The sequence below is a fragment of the Podospora anserina genome, chromosome 3, assembly GCF_000226545.1.
Source record: "Podospora anserina S mat+ genomic DNA chromosome 3, supercontig 2".
Classification (NCBI taxonomy): domain Eukaryota; kingdom Fungi; phylum Ascomycota; class Sordariomycetes; order Sordariales; family Podosporaceae; genus Podospora; species Podospora anserina.
This window is the reverse complement of record NW_001914856.1, coordinates 832492-848453: the sequence shown is the minus strand read 5'-3', so window position 1 is coordinate 848453 and position 15962 is coordinate 832492. Positions and strand designations below refer to the sequence as shown.

The 15962-nt window shown below is 53.1% G+C and overlaps 3 protein-coding genes across 3 annotated transcripts; all 3 read right to left on the bottom strand.

Annotated features, from left to right (window-relative positions):
* Positions 1 to 621: 621 nt before the first annotated feature.
* PODANS_3_4190 (uncharacterized protein) lies at positions 622 to 2119 on the bottom strand (the record flags this gene model as incomplete). The annotated part of the gene is made up of 2 exons (XM_001909169.1): positions 622 to 1940; positions 2002 to 2119. The coding sequence occupies 2 exons, from the start codon at positions 2117 to 2119 to the stop codon at positions 622 to 624; spliced, it is 1437 nt and encodes a 478-aa protein (XP_001909204.1).
* A 2582-nt stretch (positions 2120 to 4701) lies between these two features.
* On the bottom strand, positions 4702 to 7590 carry PODANS_3_4180 (uncharacterized protein; the record flags this gene model as incomplete). Its single annotated transcript, XM_001909168.1, has 3 exons — positions 4702 to 6162; positions 6257 to 6499; positions 6577 to 7590. 3 exons carry the CDS (start codon positions 7588 to 7590, stop codon positions 4702 to 4704), a joined length of 2718 nt encoding a protein of 905 aa, XP_001909203.1.
* Positions 7591 to 11381: 3791 nt separating this feature from the next.
* Positions 11382 to 14808, bottom strand: PODANS_3_4170 (uncharacterized protein; the record flags this gene model as incomplete). The annotated part of the gene is made up of 2 exons (XM_001909167.1): positions 11382 to 11549; positions 11623 to 14808. 2 exons carry the CDS (start codon positions 14806 to 14808, stop codon positions 11382 to 11384), a joined length of 3354 nt encoding a protein of 1117 aa, XP_001909202.1.
* Positions 14809 to 15962: the final 1154 nt, after the last annotated feature.

The window sequence follows — 15962 nt, the reverse complement described above, 5'->3', positions numbered from 1 at the left end:
AGTACAATCTTGGACCCCACACCTCCAGCCCAATGTAACCTCACTTTTTCACAGGTCACCACAATTCATTCCCCCCTATCCTAACCCTCCATCTTCTCAATCTTTGTTTACATTCACATCTACACCAGTCATTACTCTCCAACCAACACGCAGTCACACAACGTCAACGCAAAACCACGCATGCTGTTCTTTCACATCTTTTTCAACAGCAAAAACCAGAGTGATAGGTTGATAATGATGGATCTTTTGATTCCCAGAAAAAAACAGCTAAAACAAAGATAAACACCAGTTCCAATGCTGTGCCCGATTTATTCTCTCGAAAAACGCCCCTTTTTGTAACAAAACCAAGGAAAAATGTATGGGACCACCACAGAAACAACCTCGCTATCAAGCCATGAAAACCAGCGTCGACAGCCAAGGTGTGTTCCTTCTTCTTCCACGTCATAATGTCCGACTAGCCAACTGACACCCAAGTGGTAGAAAGTCATGTCAGTTGCCGACTACTCTGGGGTGGCGTGATACCAAAAACTCCCAGGTCGCAGACTACCCCTTCTGAAACGCCGTCTAATCGTGGCGGGGGTTGAATATTGTACAATTCATGCCTTGTGTCAAGTAAAACACTTACGCAGCATCGGCAGTAGAAACGGGCTGAGGGATCTTGGTGGCCTGGTTGCCAGCGCGGACAATTCTTTGGCCAGAGGAGTCGGTGACGGTCTGGACGTCCTTGTTCTCGGACTGGGCGCGCTTCCAGATCTCTACCTCGCAGCCGCCACGAAGAACGCCAACTCTCATGGTGGAGAGAAGGTTGTGGGCGCCGTTGGAGTGGTTGTAGACACCACCGTTGAAGACAGCAGTGGCGTCCTTGCCAATGGCAGAGTTGATGAGGGTCTTGCCACCGGGGTGGTCAGCAATGAACTTGCCAACATCGTGAATGATGCCAGCGACGGCAATCCAGGCCTTGCCGTTCTTGGACTCGGCGACAAAGTCGTCCCAGCTGACAACGGGTAGGTTCTCGAGAGGAATACCCCAGTCAAGAGTGGAACGCTTCTGGTCGAGCTTCTTCTGAAGCTGCTGGAGTCTGCCCTTCTCAATCTCGTTCTGGGGGAATGTCTTGAGGTTGTATGCGAGGCCGAGGAACTTCATGATCGAGATGAACCACTTGGTGGGGTCGTACTGCCACCACTCAATAGCGTTGCGGAAATCACTTGGGAACTCGTGGTGGAAGTTGTGGTAACCCTCACCAAGGGTGACGAGGGCAGTGATGACATGATCTCTCGGTGAGTTGCGGTCATCAAAGGGCTGGTCGCCGAGCCAGTGGGCGAGGGAGTTGACGCAGAAGGTGGCCTGCTGAATGAAAAAGATGCGGAGGATACCGGCATAGACGAAGCCACCGGTCCAGTCGTTCCAGCCGAGACCGCAAACGAGGGTGGGAACAATCAGAGCCATGGTGATGACCGACTTGATGTAGTTGCGGTGCTGCCAAACGACAACGGCGTCATCGTTGAGATCGGTGATGTCGGTACGGCCGATACGGCGGGGGTTCTGCTTCATGACCATCCAGCCGATGTGGCTGTAGAGCAGACCTTTGCGGACGGAGTAAGGATCCTTCTCGGTATCGGTGTAACGGTGGTGCGAACGATGGAGACTGGACCACCACCGAGCGCTGCCCTCGACAGCGGCGGCGCCACCAGCGGCAAGGAAGATCTTGAGGGGAAGGGTGGCCTTGTAGGAGGTGTGAGCCCACAGGCGATGGTAGCCGGCGGTGATACCGAGGCCAGCGAAAAAGTAGTAGAGCACAGTGAAGACGGCCGTCTTCATCTGAAGCGGTACCCAGTACGAGGAGATGAGGCCCGTGAGGGGAATGAAGATGATGAATGTGGTGTTGAGCCAGTTGACGTGCTTGTACCAGTTCTTGGCGGTGATGGGCTGGTCGGTGATATCTGTTGGGAGCGTTTGTTAGCAAGGCCGGATCAACCGGCTATCTCGAGAAGGGCAACTCACGGGGCTTCTTGATGTCCCAGTTCTTCTTGCGGATGGCGACATAGTCCTTGGTTCCGTCGGGGAAGGACTCGGCCTGGAGGACCGCCGAAGCGGGAACCTCAGATGACGACGACGCCATGTTGAGGGCGGAGGTCGCGGAGGTTGACAATATCGCGGGTCGATGAGGACGTCGGCCTTGGTCCTCTCTCGTCGTCGATGTTGTGTTGAGGGGAAAATAGAGGTTCGCGGAAGGGCGGTTATGGAGGGGTCTCACGCAAGAGGAGAGCAAAAGTCAAAGCAGAAAGGGCCGGCTTGAAAGTTTTATACGAAAGGATGGTTTGAGAAAGCAAGGGTCTAAGCTGTGGGTTTAGGCGGGGGGCGGCGGCGGGTGGGTTGAGGGAGGCCCGTCAGGATTGTGGTGACATGCCGGTGCCGGGTTCCTGGGGGGTACTTAATTTTGCACGCAAATTGGCAGGCCACCCAGGTCACTTTCCGTCCAGTTCTGTGTTGTGCATTCAGCGTCAACGGATTTGCTCAACAGCGATTGGACCACCAGCAACAAGCAGGAGTGAGTCCAGCCTTTTGCACCTGCTTTCGCCTCTGCAGATTCTCGATGCTGAAGCTGGTGCTGTCAATCAGTGGGGTTATGGATGAGTGGCCAAATCTGCTCTCACTCATAACAACAAAGTTGAAATGGTTGGGAATATCTCTGGGATGATAGCCGATATCTCTCGAACGAGCTCCTGACACGATCAACACTGGCCGAGGTTTAGACCTTCTCGAGCAGGTCACAGCTGCATCAACTCTGCCGAGGATAGCATGTGGATGGCACCATGGAAGCACCATGGCACCATTTTTTGGTGGTGAAGCATATCCCCAGTCTTGAGCAAAGTGATTTTTTGCCGTTCCCGAATTTTGTTGAGGAAACTGTTGGGGGAGGCGTTCATGTTTGGGTGGGGGACTTGTAAGTCAAGGCCAGCTCTGATTGGCTGCCCATGAAAGTCTGCATGTCCACGACGTCGTCCGAGCTCCGCCTTTCCAGAAACGGCGCCCTGCCATCGAAAACTTCACGGCGACGGCTTTGCTCCGTCACTGTCACCAAACCCGGCCGTGGCAAACACCGCGACAGTTCCATGCCGGGCTCCCGCCAGAAAGAAAGCCAAAAAGCTCTGACGCAAGGTTTCCCCATATTCTGAGGGTGGAGGGAGAGCTCTATCTATCTTCAATCACATGTCAAAATCTCGAGCAATCACCAGCACAACGAAATCAGCACAAGCACCAACGGTTGTCAGTGTTGCTTGTCAGTCCCGTCACCAGTTCATCCCATCTTGTTCTAAGGAATCTCTCACAGGAAGCACGACGCAGGGTGGCCGTTTCTGTGATGCCTGTCATCTCGAACAGCCATGCGTTGTCTGTCTGGTACCTGCGCAGGGGAGTCCCCCAATGACAAGCTTCCAAATGAAAGTCACAAACCGAGATGTGCCCCTCTTTTGCACCACTTGCCGTCGTTTGTGTTCGGGCGGAAGGATCCGTCGTGATTCGAGGCTGAAGTGGAGTTTCGCCTTGCCTCGACTTCAACACTTGGGATTTGCCAAGACGCCATCTTCAACAAAGGCCATCTGTTAGTGCCATCTCGACGTCACCGCATGCGGCACACACTGTGATGGACAATCCCTAACATTTACATGTCGAACCTCAAGGATACAGGCATACCAGAGTCTATCAAGCAGCAACTTTTCAGATTTCCAGTCGCCTCATTGCCAGCACCGGTGCTATCCTACAGCCAGCGCTACACAAACTCTCCAGACTCCTCAATTCTCGGTTCGTCTCTACCTAGGCGTTAGCCGCAAGGCAAGAACCCCCGGACAAGCGTCATGGGCAAGCCGGAGATCCCAACGCCACATCCGCAATGCTGGGGAAGATCCAGCTTCGGCGCCCATGCTCCTTGCTCTCGCCACACATAGTGTATACTAGAGCCACAACTCCGGTCACAGAGCATCCTCGCCACATTTTGACGTCTCAACTCTCTCCTGGCTGTCATCATCGTCAAATGACGCCAAGCGTGTCAACTAGCCTTGAACGCCGGCTCACTTGGGATGACACCACAGACTCGCCAGCAAAAGCAAGGCTACTGTTAATTAATCGCTTGACCTCACATCATGATATCAACGAAAAGACGTGACAGGGGATGATACATTCAGACTCTGGTCCAGTTGGCCGTATCCCACCAGAACCGCCAATTCATCGTTGACAGACTCGTGTGCCTCACCTCAGTTTAGCAAGCACCTTGGACACTCAAGTCACAGTTGCTGTATCAGTCATATAGTTTCAGGATCATCCAAACAAATGAATCAGCATCATTAGATCATATATATCATCATAGATAACGCAACAACATGCCTGAAAGTAAACGCATAAATATCATAATCTCATCAACAGCAGATGACCGCCCAATATCCTCCCAGCCTAGCCTCCCTCCCAGTATCCAATCCCATCACGCAACAGTCAACGAGACGAAAATATAAGCACAGACTCGCTCGCTTGCTAACTTGCTTGCGCCCCATTGACCCATGTCATCAGCCCTGATAACAAAAGAAGAGTATTAAAAAGGACAAAGACAACTGTGGTTGTCCAGAGATATCTCTCCTTTTTAACGAGTCGATCGCTCGTTAGTCATTCACCATTGTCACCATCCCCATCTAAACCTTACCACCTCGTTCGTTAGGGAACAGACAGCAGCTGCGTCTGCAACCCAATCGTCTTCTCTAAATCCCCAGGTAATTCCCCATCCAACTCCATATCCAACTCATCCTCTTCCTCATCCCCCATTTCATCCTCCTCTTCAATCTCCCCCTCGATCCCGCCACTCCCACTGCTCGTACTTCCCTTCCTCTGCATTCCCCTACTCCTTTGGTCGAACGAAAAGGCCCCTCCAACGTTATTCAAATCGTCCGGCCTGCCCAACCTCCCCAGACTAGTCCCCATCACCGCGGTATATTCCTCCTGTTGTTCCAAAGCCAGCGGTTGCTCCAAGTCTTTGTTAGTACTCGGAAACAACTTTTCCGTCTCCCTCAAAACCTCTACCCCCTCCTTCCCGCCCCCCAACCCCAGCACACCTCCATCTCTGGGTGTACTCCCCAACTCGGTCATATCCTTCCCACTATCCGCCCTCGACTCGGGCGTCTTGAGCTCCTTCTCCCCTACCCCTACCCCTACCCCTTGCTTAGGTATCTCCAACGTCTGACTCGCCACCATTCCATCAATCCCCCCATAATCACTAACCGCAATCTTCCCATGCCTTGGGCTAACCCTCTGCCTTCCCCTCCTGAAACCCCCCACGTCCGACTCCTCCCCAAGCACACTCCTAGGGGGCAAATCGCTGACACTCGGCACCATCGGCTTCCATCCCTCCCCCACACTCCAAGTATTAAACCTCCTCGCCCCAAACCTCCCCGTCGGTTCACAGCCCTCGTCCTCGTGGTTGCTCGGCTGCGGCGAGGGCGGCGACCTCCCCCTCGGCGGCGGGTAGAAATGCGGATCCTCCGCAAAAGTCCCCCCGCCATAAGGGTTGGTAGGGCTGTTCGGCCCGATATACTGCCAATCATTCCCCATGTTCACATTCATCACGTTCGGCGGCTGGCTCGTGATCGAGAATATATCCGACATGTACTCCTGCGGCAGGTAACTGTCCTCGTGAATGTGATGATGATGCGGAACGGCAGTCAACGGCTCCTCCGGCTCCGGGAATAGGGACAGCAGCTGCAGGGCCTGCAGCCTATTCCTCGGGTTGTCGCTCAGACAGATGTACACTATCCTCGCGAACCACGCCGGCACATCCACATCGTCCGCGATCTGCAGCGGTCTCCCTTGTGCTTCTGGCTCATCGTCTTGCGTCGCCAACGACCAGAGCACCATGCCGAGTTGGTAGAGATCAGACTTGATCCCGATGTACATCGAGATCCGCTGATTACACTCAATCATCGGCGTTGCTTCTGGCGGTTCCCAACCCACCGGGCAACCCCGCCTGTTGATATCGATAATCTTCGCGTCGCTGTTGTGATCAATAACAATGTTTGAAAGTGTGAAATCCCCCTGGACAAACCCGGCCTCGTGAATCTCCGACAGCCCAGCCACGATCTGCCTCGCCCATTTCTCGCGAATCGACCAAGGAAGAGGCGGGTGCTCATGGGCGTGAGTCATACAAGATGTCAATCAGCGCGCCCTGCTCAGCGTAGCTGATCAGAATGCCCGTGACGTGCTCCTCCCGATCGTCAACAACAACCCCATAAAACTGAATGACGTTCCTCGCCGAGCGCAACGAGTTGAGGGCGTTGATCTCGTAAAGAAACTCATCCACCGTATCCGGTCCCGGAATCTCCTTCTTGATCAGTATCTGCCCATTCACCCTCATCTTGTACACAAACCCCGACATGTGCGAGTCAAACTCCATCTCCCTCTCCTTTACACGTCTACATCTCGTGTGCTGGATCAGACGAACTGATGGATAGCTGATGATCTCCTGCGCGGTAGAAAAATAAAATGTCAGCAACCACCACCACCCCTCCCGCCCCCCCCCGGGGAAAAAAGAAGACTCACATTAACATCCTCCACAACATGCACATGCAACCTCCCATCCGTAGTCTGCAGCTTCAGGTTTTTTACCGTGTCATAAAACTGAATATCCATCAAACTCTCCCGAATAGCCTCGTAGATCTTTGCGCTCTTCTCCCTCTGAAACCTCGTCCCCGCCAGCTCCATCTCCAAGCTCCCCTCGGGCGCGTTCCGATAATCCAAACTAACCGTCACCCTCCTCCAGAGGTGCTCCTGCTGCCGGTACGTCACAAAAAACTTTTCCCTCTTGGACTTGTCCCGGAAGTGCATCGACAGGTTCAATATCCAGATCTGCTCCAGCTCGTCGTGGATCCTGGCCTCCCACTGCGACGTCGTGACCGAGTGCCTGCCGCCGTCGTCAGACATCGCCTCGCCGTCGTCGTCGGCGTCGTTGGAGTGGTCGTCGAATCCTTGCGTGGCTGCAGTATATCGCCCCCCGAAATAGCCTTCCCCATCAGTGTCAATGGGGAACGAGGGCGGCGGCACCGACTGCGACTGCGACGAATACCCCCCCTCGTGCGCAAGAAGGAGAACATCCGGCGCGCTAGTCCTTGGATCGCCACCACCGTTGCTGCTGCCTTGCACAACAACCCTCCTGTCCATTGACACTGCCCTCCTCTCCGCGGCCGTCGGTCGGATCGGCTCGAGCCGATGCCGTTTCTCGGACTGCTGCCTCTTGAAAGTTGGCGCCCGAGGCAGACCGGGGACTACCTTTCGACTTTGTCTTTTTCCGCTGCCATTTTGTGTGATATCATCCTCCAACCCACCACCACCCTGTATCGATCCATTCCCCCCCGCGTTGTTGTCGCGATGATGACCAAAGAGGTTGAGCCGACGCCAGAGACGACTGGTTTGGTTGTTGCTGTTGTTGTTGTTGCTGTTGTTGTTGTTGCTGTTGTTGTTGTTGTTGTTGTTGTGTGGTTGTTGGTCGTCGTCACCGGAGGCTGGGTTGTTGTTGTCGGCACCGCTACTGCGTGTTTCGATATTTGGGACGTCCATGGGGAAAAAAGAGGTGTCGAGAGGTATGTGAACAAAACGCAAGTTTTTGCTGCTGCTAGCTAGTTGGATAGGTAAGGTGTAGAGTAGTTGGCGTTTTTGTTATTTTCCAGGCCACCCTGACAAACCACCGACATATATATATATATAGATATGTATATCTGTTTTTCAGTTTCGGCTCCCAACACTGACCCTATCCTCTCTTCCAACCGACTGGTATCGAAGCCGAAACAAAGTGTTTGTGGATCGTGGGGTAACAAAGTAAGCCAGCCAGTTGAACTACATCAAGCAACAGCGCACGGATAAGCCATGCGGAGCGAGGAAGAGGGGTATTGGGTATCAGAAGATCATGGCGATTTCCAGGATTGTATACAAGCGGCGGATTCCACAGTCGCTGTTGTTGGGCGGGTAATTTTACTCGAGATTTGTTCACCAGCTGAATAACGCCGTGGGGTGAAACTTGGTCGTGTGATTCGCAAGAGGTTGATAGAAAGCGCAAATAATGGTTTGGTGAGAGTGTAATAGCGCTTGGAAGGTTGGATGGTGAACACAAGATGGAATGCACAGAAGAAAGAAAAAAAAAGCTGACAGAACAAGCAACAGGTGCTAAATTGCCATAATGGACAGGAAGCAAGGCCTTTTGCTTATCAGGCTGGCACAGCACACAAGCAAACCCAAATGGAAGGGCTCTCTCAGATGAGTGGAAGGTGGGCAGGGCAGGATTGAGGCTAGGTACTCCTCACGGATCTCCCGAGAGAGATTGTACCTCGTGGTGGACTAAAAGTAACGGTGAGAATGAGGGGGCATGGGGGTTGGTTCGCTAACTCTCTCCCTCCTCCTGCATGCTGCAAGAGAGACAACTCGAACTCGACTCGATCGGTGATGGTGGGACGACGGAGGCTGGGTTTCTTGGTGGGGAGGGGGAAGAAGGGGGGAGGGGTGCAACACGTGTAACGAGCGCTGTGGGCTTCGAAATATGTACAATGCATGTACCAGTATATTCAAGTACCGTCTGTACTTTGCCGTGCCGCCGGGCTCTCTGCACGTATTCCGTACCTAAAGCCCTACAGCTGCTGGGTTGAGAACTGTGGTAGCCCTTTTTCATCATCGGCCGGTTGAACGAAAGCCCGTGATGATGGATCCCCATGTCTTCTTCCGACGTTTGTCTCAAAACTTGAAAGTTGATCCTCAGATGAGATGTAAATAATGGGGTGACCGGGGGGGTTGACGCGGGAGCGTTGCGCCCAAGATCCACTGAGGGGTTGAACCGAGACCCCACAGTGATGTTTATTGTAACCCCAGTGGATCTTGAAACTTGAGGTTATCGTGACCTGATCTAAAACATCTTCATCGGTAGGAAGGTGTCGACAGAGGTCAGCTGGTCAAAGCAAGACTCGACCTCTTTTCCCATCACTATCACTTTAAAACTCACTAACAAAACCTGCTATTCTCTTCCCCGAATTGGACCGCCAACCGTAGCCGTCTGCAAGGAAGATTCGGATCGGTACTCAGATCTTCAGCAGCAAGGTAAGCAAAGACACGGCGGTGTACATTGCTCGCTCCAAATCCGCCTCGTCATCCAGGACTATGATTTCATCCCATATATCTCTTTATTACGGATAACCACAGACACCGCCGGCCACGTGCCCTAGGTAATGTAGCTCATCGTCAGAACTGCAGGTTTCCCGTCCAGCCACGGCCCAATAATCCCATCATTCATATTTCTCCCCTTGGCCTGAATCTCTCTCGCTGCACAGCCTTCACTGACACTTCGTCATCGTCTTTGCTTCAACCAATCGACAACACCACCATGCGAGCCACAAGTCCCCCGTAGCAGCCCAACTCACAACACCACCATGATGATAATGCCGAACCGCTGGTCTATGCCCGAACTGGAGGACGTCTGACCGCCCTGGTGTAAGCGGTTATTCACTCAAGTTTCTGTTTTGAAAGACATGAACATAACACAATGCCTTTAGCTTCGAGGTTTGACTTGAACACTCAACTCAGCCCACACTTCCCTCAACCCCACGCACCCTAAACACCCCCAGTGATGTACCCTCCTCACCCCCTCAAGGTTCTCTCAAGCTAGGTAGCTCGTCCCGCTTCGGAAGCAGCTCACACTACCTGTACCCGGATTTCCCAGCCCTGCATCTCTTCCATGCAGCATCCGAAGCTTCCTGTGTGCCTGTATTCTTCTACCCTATCCCCCCCATCCGCTCCCCCGCCTTTTGGGGGGGGTCGATTGATGCCCAAACTGCATCTGCCATCACAAAACCAACTTCTGCCAACCTACAACCGGTGCGGTAAGGTAAGGCTGTATGCGGCTAGACAGTCTCTTTGCTTCTGTTTTTCCCCCGTACATGCCGACAGCATGTTGCTGCACATACGTCAGCTTTTTCTTCTTCTCCTATTCACAACATTGTTTACCTATGTGCTTAGCGAGGGATACTCTCCTGGTTGCGAGACTACATAATATACCTACCTAGGTAGTAATAACTTTGCACTTTTCTTGCCCGAAAAGTGTCGATTACCTGCCTAGGCACCCTTGCCACAAAATAATTGAGATACCAATGCAGGTTAACATACCTCAAAAGGATAGTCCATAGGCCTTTTAAATAAGTTTAAAAGCCTTCAAAGATGGTTAACAGGTCTTGAAAGATCGTTTAGGGACCTATCAATTTGCTTTTGAGGCATAAGTTTACAGTATAGTATAGTATGGGTTAATTTGCTTCTGCTGTATCAATTATTTTGTGGGCAGGGTCACTCAATGATGCCGTCTCTTTCCAGCCCACCTAGACGAAGAACAACAACAACAACAACAACCAAGAACTGCGTTGCATCCAGCTCTCTGAAAAATGAGCTCATAGGAACCTTGCGGCTTTCTCCGAAGCCGAGTTTTTTTCTCTCGTGGCGTACAAGCAACAGAATGGGCCAATCTGAATAAAAAACATACGCCTCATCACGGCACACACCCACTCATTTTTCACGAAAGGGGATCCGTAAAGTCCCTGTTGGGCAGCGGGTGTTAGTCGGGCCGTGGTCAATTGCTAAAAAAAAAATTAAGAAAAAAAAGAACCAAATCCTCTGATTAAGGAGCCGGTTGTGATAGATCAGACTCATCGCAGAAAATCAAGGCGGTAATGTGAGGTTGGGAAGAGGACAGGCGGGTGATACCCCAGTTGCAGTCCAGATCGCATCAATATCTTGTTTGTCGGTCGGTTAGATACGGGCCTGCTGCATTACTTTTAAAGCGAGTACTTGAACAACAGTTTACGCACATACACGAACTCAACTCTTCAATCTATTAAAATTGTCCATACGACTGTCTCTCGCTCAAGATATAGGCATCACCATAGTCCTCTTTTAAACTACACTGCATATCCCCAAAGGCAGGATCGCGGTTGACTCTTAATTACCCTAGATCCTCTCTCTCATCACACCCCCAAACATCACAAAACGTAGATACACATTCCTCCCAGTGTCAGTAGTTAGCTACCAAACATCTAGAACAACACTCACAAACCCCCATCTCAAAGACACCACCAACCAACCTAGAGTGAAGATTTTTCTCATTTTACCTCTTTGTTTTAAAACTTCATTCCATGCAAAAACCGCTGTTTACCCCCCACTCCCCCCAATTCCATACCCATCCGTCCACCCATCCATCCATACCAATTCCATTCCTTGCCTACCCATCTAATGACCAAATCATCTTCTTTCCTCCTCTTTATCGTCTTCTTCTTTCCCTGTTTTATACACATTTAATATTTACAAAATCTCCCAACATCTACCTAATCACTCTCCTCCCCATCCTTCTTCTCCTCCTCCTTCTTCTCCTTGTTCTCAGCCACCACCACCCTACTCTTATTCGCCTTCTCCTTGTCCAGATCAGGGAAAATAAGGTCAAAAACCTCCGAATACCAACTCACCGGCCTGCCTTCGATTCCCTCCTTGATATTCTGTAAAACCACATTAGCTTTTCATCCAGGCAATTTTTTTTTATCTTAAAAAAAAAAAAGGTTTCAAACTCACCTCAGGCAACTCCAACCAATCACTCTCATTATCCCTCGGAAACAAAACCATCTTGCACCCCGCCCTCCTCGCCGCCACAGTCTTCTCCCTCAACCCCCCAATCCTCAGCACCTTCCCCGTCAGCGTCAACTCCCCCGTCATCGCCACCGCCGGATCAACCTGCCTGTCCAGCGCCAGACTCAACAGGCTCGTCGCCATCGTGATCCCCGCCGACGGCCCATCCTTCTGCACCGCCCCCTCAGGCACATGCACATGAATCTTGGCGTGGTCCAAAAAGTCATTCTTGGGAAAATTGTTCGCCATGTACGACTTGGCAAAGCTGTACGCAATGGCAGAGCTCTCCTTCATCACAGTCTTGAGGTTGCCCGTAATCTCAAGCGACGGCCGCGAGGCCGGCTTGAGGGCCGACTGGAGAATCGCCTCGACGTACATGGCCGCGCCGCCGAGTTGCGTCCACGCCAAACCCATGGTTACTCCCGGGGGGGTGATATCATAAAGACGGTCAGACGTAAAAACAGGGGGGCCGACGTAGTCCTTGAGGTTGTCCTTGTCGATGGTGACGTGGACGCTCTCGGGGACCTTGAGGGCCACCCTCGGCACCTCGGTAGTCTCCTTCTCCGTCGCCTCCGTGTTGGCAGTGGCCGGCTCCTCCGATTGCTCAGTCTCCTCCTTCGCCGACTCCTCCTTCGCAACCTTGCCCTCGTCCGTCAGCGCCTCTTCCTCAGGCAGCACCTCCTCCCCAAGCTCCTGCACAATCTTCAGCGCGCTCTTGCGATAAACCTTCTCAATCTGCTTCTTGAGGTTGCGGACACCCGCCTCCCGGCAGTAAGACTTGATCAGCTCCTCGATAGCATCTTTGGTAAGCTCCACATCCACCCCCTTCAACCCAGCCAGCTCCTGCGCCTGAGGAGCAAGATACCTCTCTGCAATCGCCATCTTCTCATCAGACACATACCCGCTCAGTCTGATCACCTCCATGCGGTCCAGCAGCGGCCTGGGAATCGTATCCGTCATGTTGGCGGTGCAGACAAACAAGACCCTAGACAAATCCACCGGGACATCGAGGTAGTGATCGAGGAAAGAGCTGTTCTGCTCGGGATCAAGCAACTCAAGAAGAGCAGACGATGGGTCGCCCTGGTATCCACGACCAATCTTGTCGATTTCGTCAATGAGAATCAGGGGGTTCTCCGTCTTGCACTTCTTCAACGCCTGAATGACGCGGCCGGGCAACGCACCGACGTACGTCCTCCTGTGACCCTTGATTTCAGCAACATCGGCAAGACCACCTACGCTGAAGCGGTAGTATTGCCGGTTGAGCGCGCGAGCAATCGATTTGCCAATACTGGTCTTGCCCACACCTGGCGGACCAACAAAGCAGAGGATCTTGCCCTCGACAGTCCCGCGCAGCTTCCCGACGGCGATAAACTCGAGAATGCGGTCCTTGACGTCCTTGAGACCGTAGTGATCCTCGTCCAAAACAGTCATGGCGTGCTGGATGCCAAAGTTCTCGGCGCTGCGCAGACCCCATGGGATCTGCGTAAGCCAGTCGAGGTAGTTGCGAGTGACGTTGAACTCTGACGCCGCCGGCTCCAGGTGCGCAAGCTTGTTCAGCTCATCATCAAACACCTTGCGCACAGCTTCCGGCATGGCCAGCTTGTCGGCCTTCTCCTTGAACTTCTCCACCAGCTTGTCCTTGCCGTCTGATTCCAGCCCAAGCTCACGCTTGATGCCTTTCATCTGCTCCGTCAACCAGTACTCCCGCTGACGTTTGGTGATCTTGTTCTCCACATCCTTGGTGATCTTGGACTGAAGCTGAGCGTTGACGTGCTCCTTTTTGAGCACAAGAAGAGCCTTGTGCATCCTGTCCTCGACGTTCAAGCTCGACAGAACCTCCTGAAGCTCATTGGGATCACCAGCCGACACCGCTGCGGCAAAGTCGGCAAGCTTGGCCGGCTCAGACATGACATTGCCGGTAGACTGGCTCATGGAGAAGGTTGAAATCTGATCTCTAAACAAAGAGTTCATGCTAGCGACCTCCTTGAAGACATTGACGATCTCGTTAGTAACGGCCCGGATCACCTGGCTCTTGGGGTCGTAAGGCTCTTCGGTAAGGTTCTCAACGTTAACCAGACTGACGGGATACTTCTTGAGGAAGGATGTTGGCTCATATTGCTTCTGCGTAACGTCTGATTTTGGTGGCGGTACAACGGCGCTCTCCTCAAAGCTCGCGACAACATCGCCCTTCTGGGCAGACTCATCTGTAGCCTTGGGTATCGGTTCTGGTGTGGGTTCCGTAGCCGCCGGGGTCTTTCCAGCGGCATCCGCAGCTCCCGGAGGAATCAACTCAGAAAGCTTGATTCTACGGTGAGGGTAAAGAATCGCAGTGAGACTTGTTCCCTCACCACCTTGGCCCGTCATAGGAAAAGCGCTGGTAATCTGAGCAAACACGCCGACGTCGTGGACCTCGTCGGCACTTCGGATAACATCGTCATCCGCATTCTCGTCCTTGAACAGGAACGCACCGACATATGGTTGACCACGCTTGATCATCTCGGTGATGGCGGCGGCAACATTGGGATCCTTGATAGTGATCGCCTTGTAAAACCCGGGGAACAACGGCCTCTTCGCAATCGGGATAGCCATCACCTGAGGGTAAACCTCAGGCACGACAGGCTTCGCAAGCGCCTTGTCACCCGGCTTCCGTCCCCTCTTCCCCCCATCCCCTCCTGACCCCTCCCCCGATGACCCCGAGGCGGCACTCCCGGCGGCAGCACTCCCCTTGTTCTCCGGCGACTCGGGTATTCCCTGGCCGCCGCCCTCTTTCGTCTTCGCCTCGGAGCTAGAAGAAGGCTTTGCCTTTTCAACATCCTTCTCCTCCTTCTCCTCAGCCGCCGCTTCCTTTTCCTGGTTCTCCTGATTCGCCTTTTTTTCCTCCTCCGTTAACGGCTCGATGCCGTCAAAGAAGCCCGAACCCTTTTGCTGTTTCCCTAAAGCGGCATGCGTGGAGAATGGCGAAAGCGACGACGAAAAGCTGTCCCTCGAGAAGCCCTGCAGCCGCGGCGTGATGTGTTGGCCCTGTCGTAACGAAGCTCTTACCGAGCAGATGCTTGTTCGTCTGGAAGCTGTAGAGAGGAGAACCGAATGCCTCGGCGAGGGCATGCGCAGGACGCGCTGTCGCGGCAGCATTGTGGGCAGTGCGAGGAGGGGGAGAAAAAAACAGATATCTCGTTGCGGTTTGGCGGAGGGGGGGGGGGGTGGTGTAGGGCGGTTTGACGTCAGGATTTTGCGGGTAGGTTTGTAATCAAGCTCGAGCTCTCAAACTGCGTGGAGATGGAGAGCAGCGAGGGATTGATTAGTAGTCGAGTTCGAGCTTGAGGGAGGGAAATAATGTACACAAAAGTGAAGAAGTAAAAAAAAAAAAAGACCGGGAGCAAATCCTAGACGTCGGAAGGGGATTTCACTACTTTTTAATGAAAAAGCTCCGAGGTACGGACGGGGACACGGCCAAGCAACACGGCAGCGGGAGTCAGTTGGTGATTGTCTGAATAATGCGATTGAAGCTGCCAGCAGGAGGCGAGAGCTGCTAGATACAGTTTTCGGCAAACGGTAGAACCTACTGGCAACTGTACAGGCGGCAACGCACGGCGCCCAGACCCGCGCAACAGGGGTCCCGGCTGTTCAAGCCACAGGCAGCTTTCAGCCTCCGTCATCGCCGGCACCGTTCCGTGGGAGCCTTTCTCCACAGTGCCCCGCCCCCGCAATTGCAAGCTCGGTGTTGGGCTTTGTTTCAACGGCAGGGGCTTGCGTTTCCAAACCTCAGGGCCCTCTAAATTGACATCAGCATTGATGGAGGATTTGACAAAGGCCGATCTTTTCCTGGCTATAGGTTAATTGTCACTATAGATCAAGAAGGATACTTTTACAGACCTGTCCCCTCTGTACGACCATCTCATTCTTCGCACTATATCCGGCAGTCTGTTGGTTCTACTACCCCAAGAACCCCAACCAGAATTCAACTCCAAATTCCAACAGCATATTGCCCCACGCCGGTCGGACGCCCAGAAGCGGCACTGCTTTTACTTCGGGGTTCTCCCCAGCTTCTTCTACGGCGTAGCCTCGCCAGCGCGTGATCAAAACCCGGGCAACCCCTAGTTCAACAGGGACGCTCCCTTTCACTGGCGTCTCACCTTTGGACCCAACAGCCAGCCTGTGGGTTTTTTGCCGTCTGTCCCTTTATATTCAACCCCCCCCCCCCCCGCCCGACTCGAGGGGGACGCCTAGATTGGCTCCCGAACTGAGATGCGAGGATGACCGCGGACGACGGGATAGATGGGGGGGAA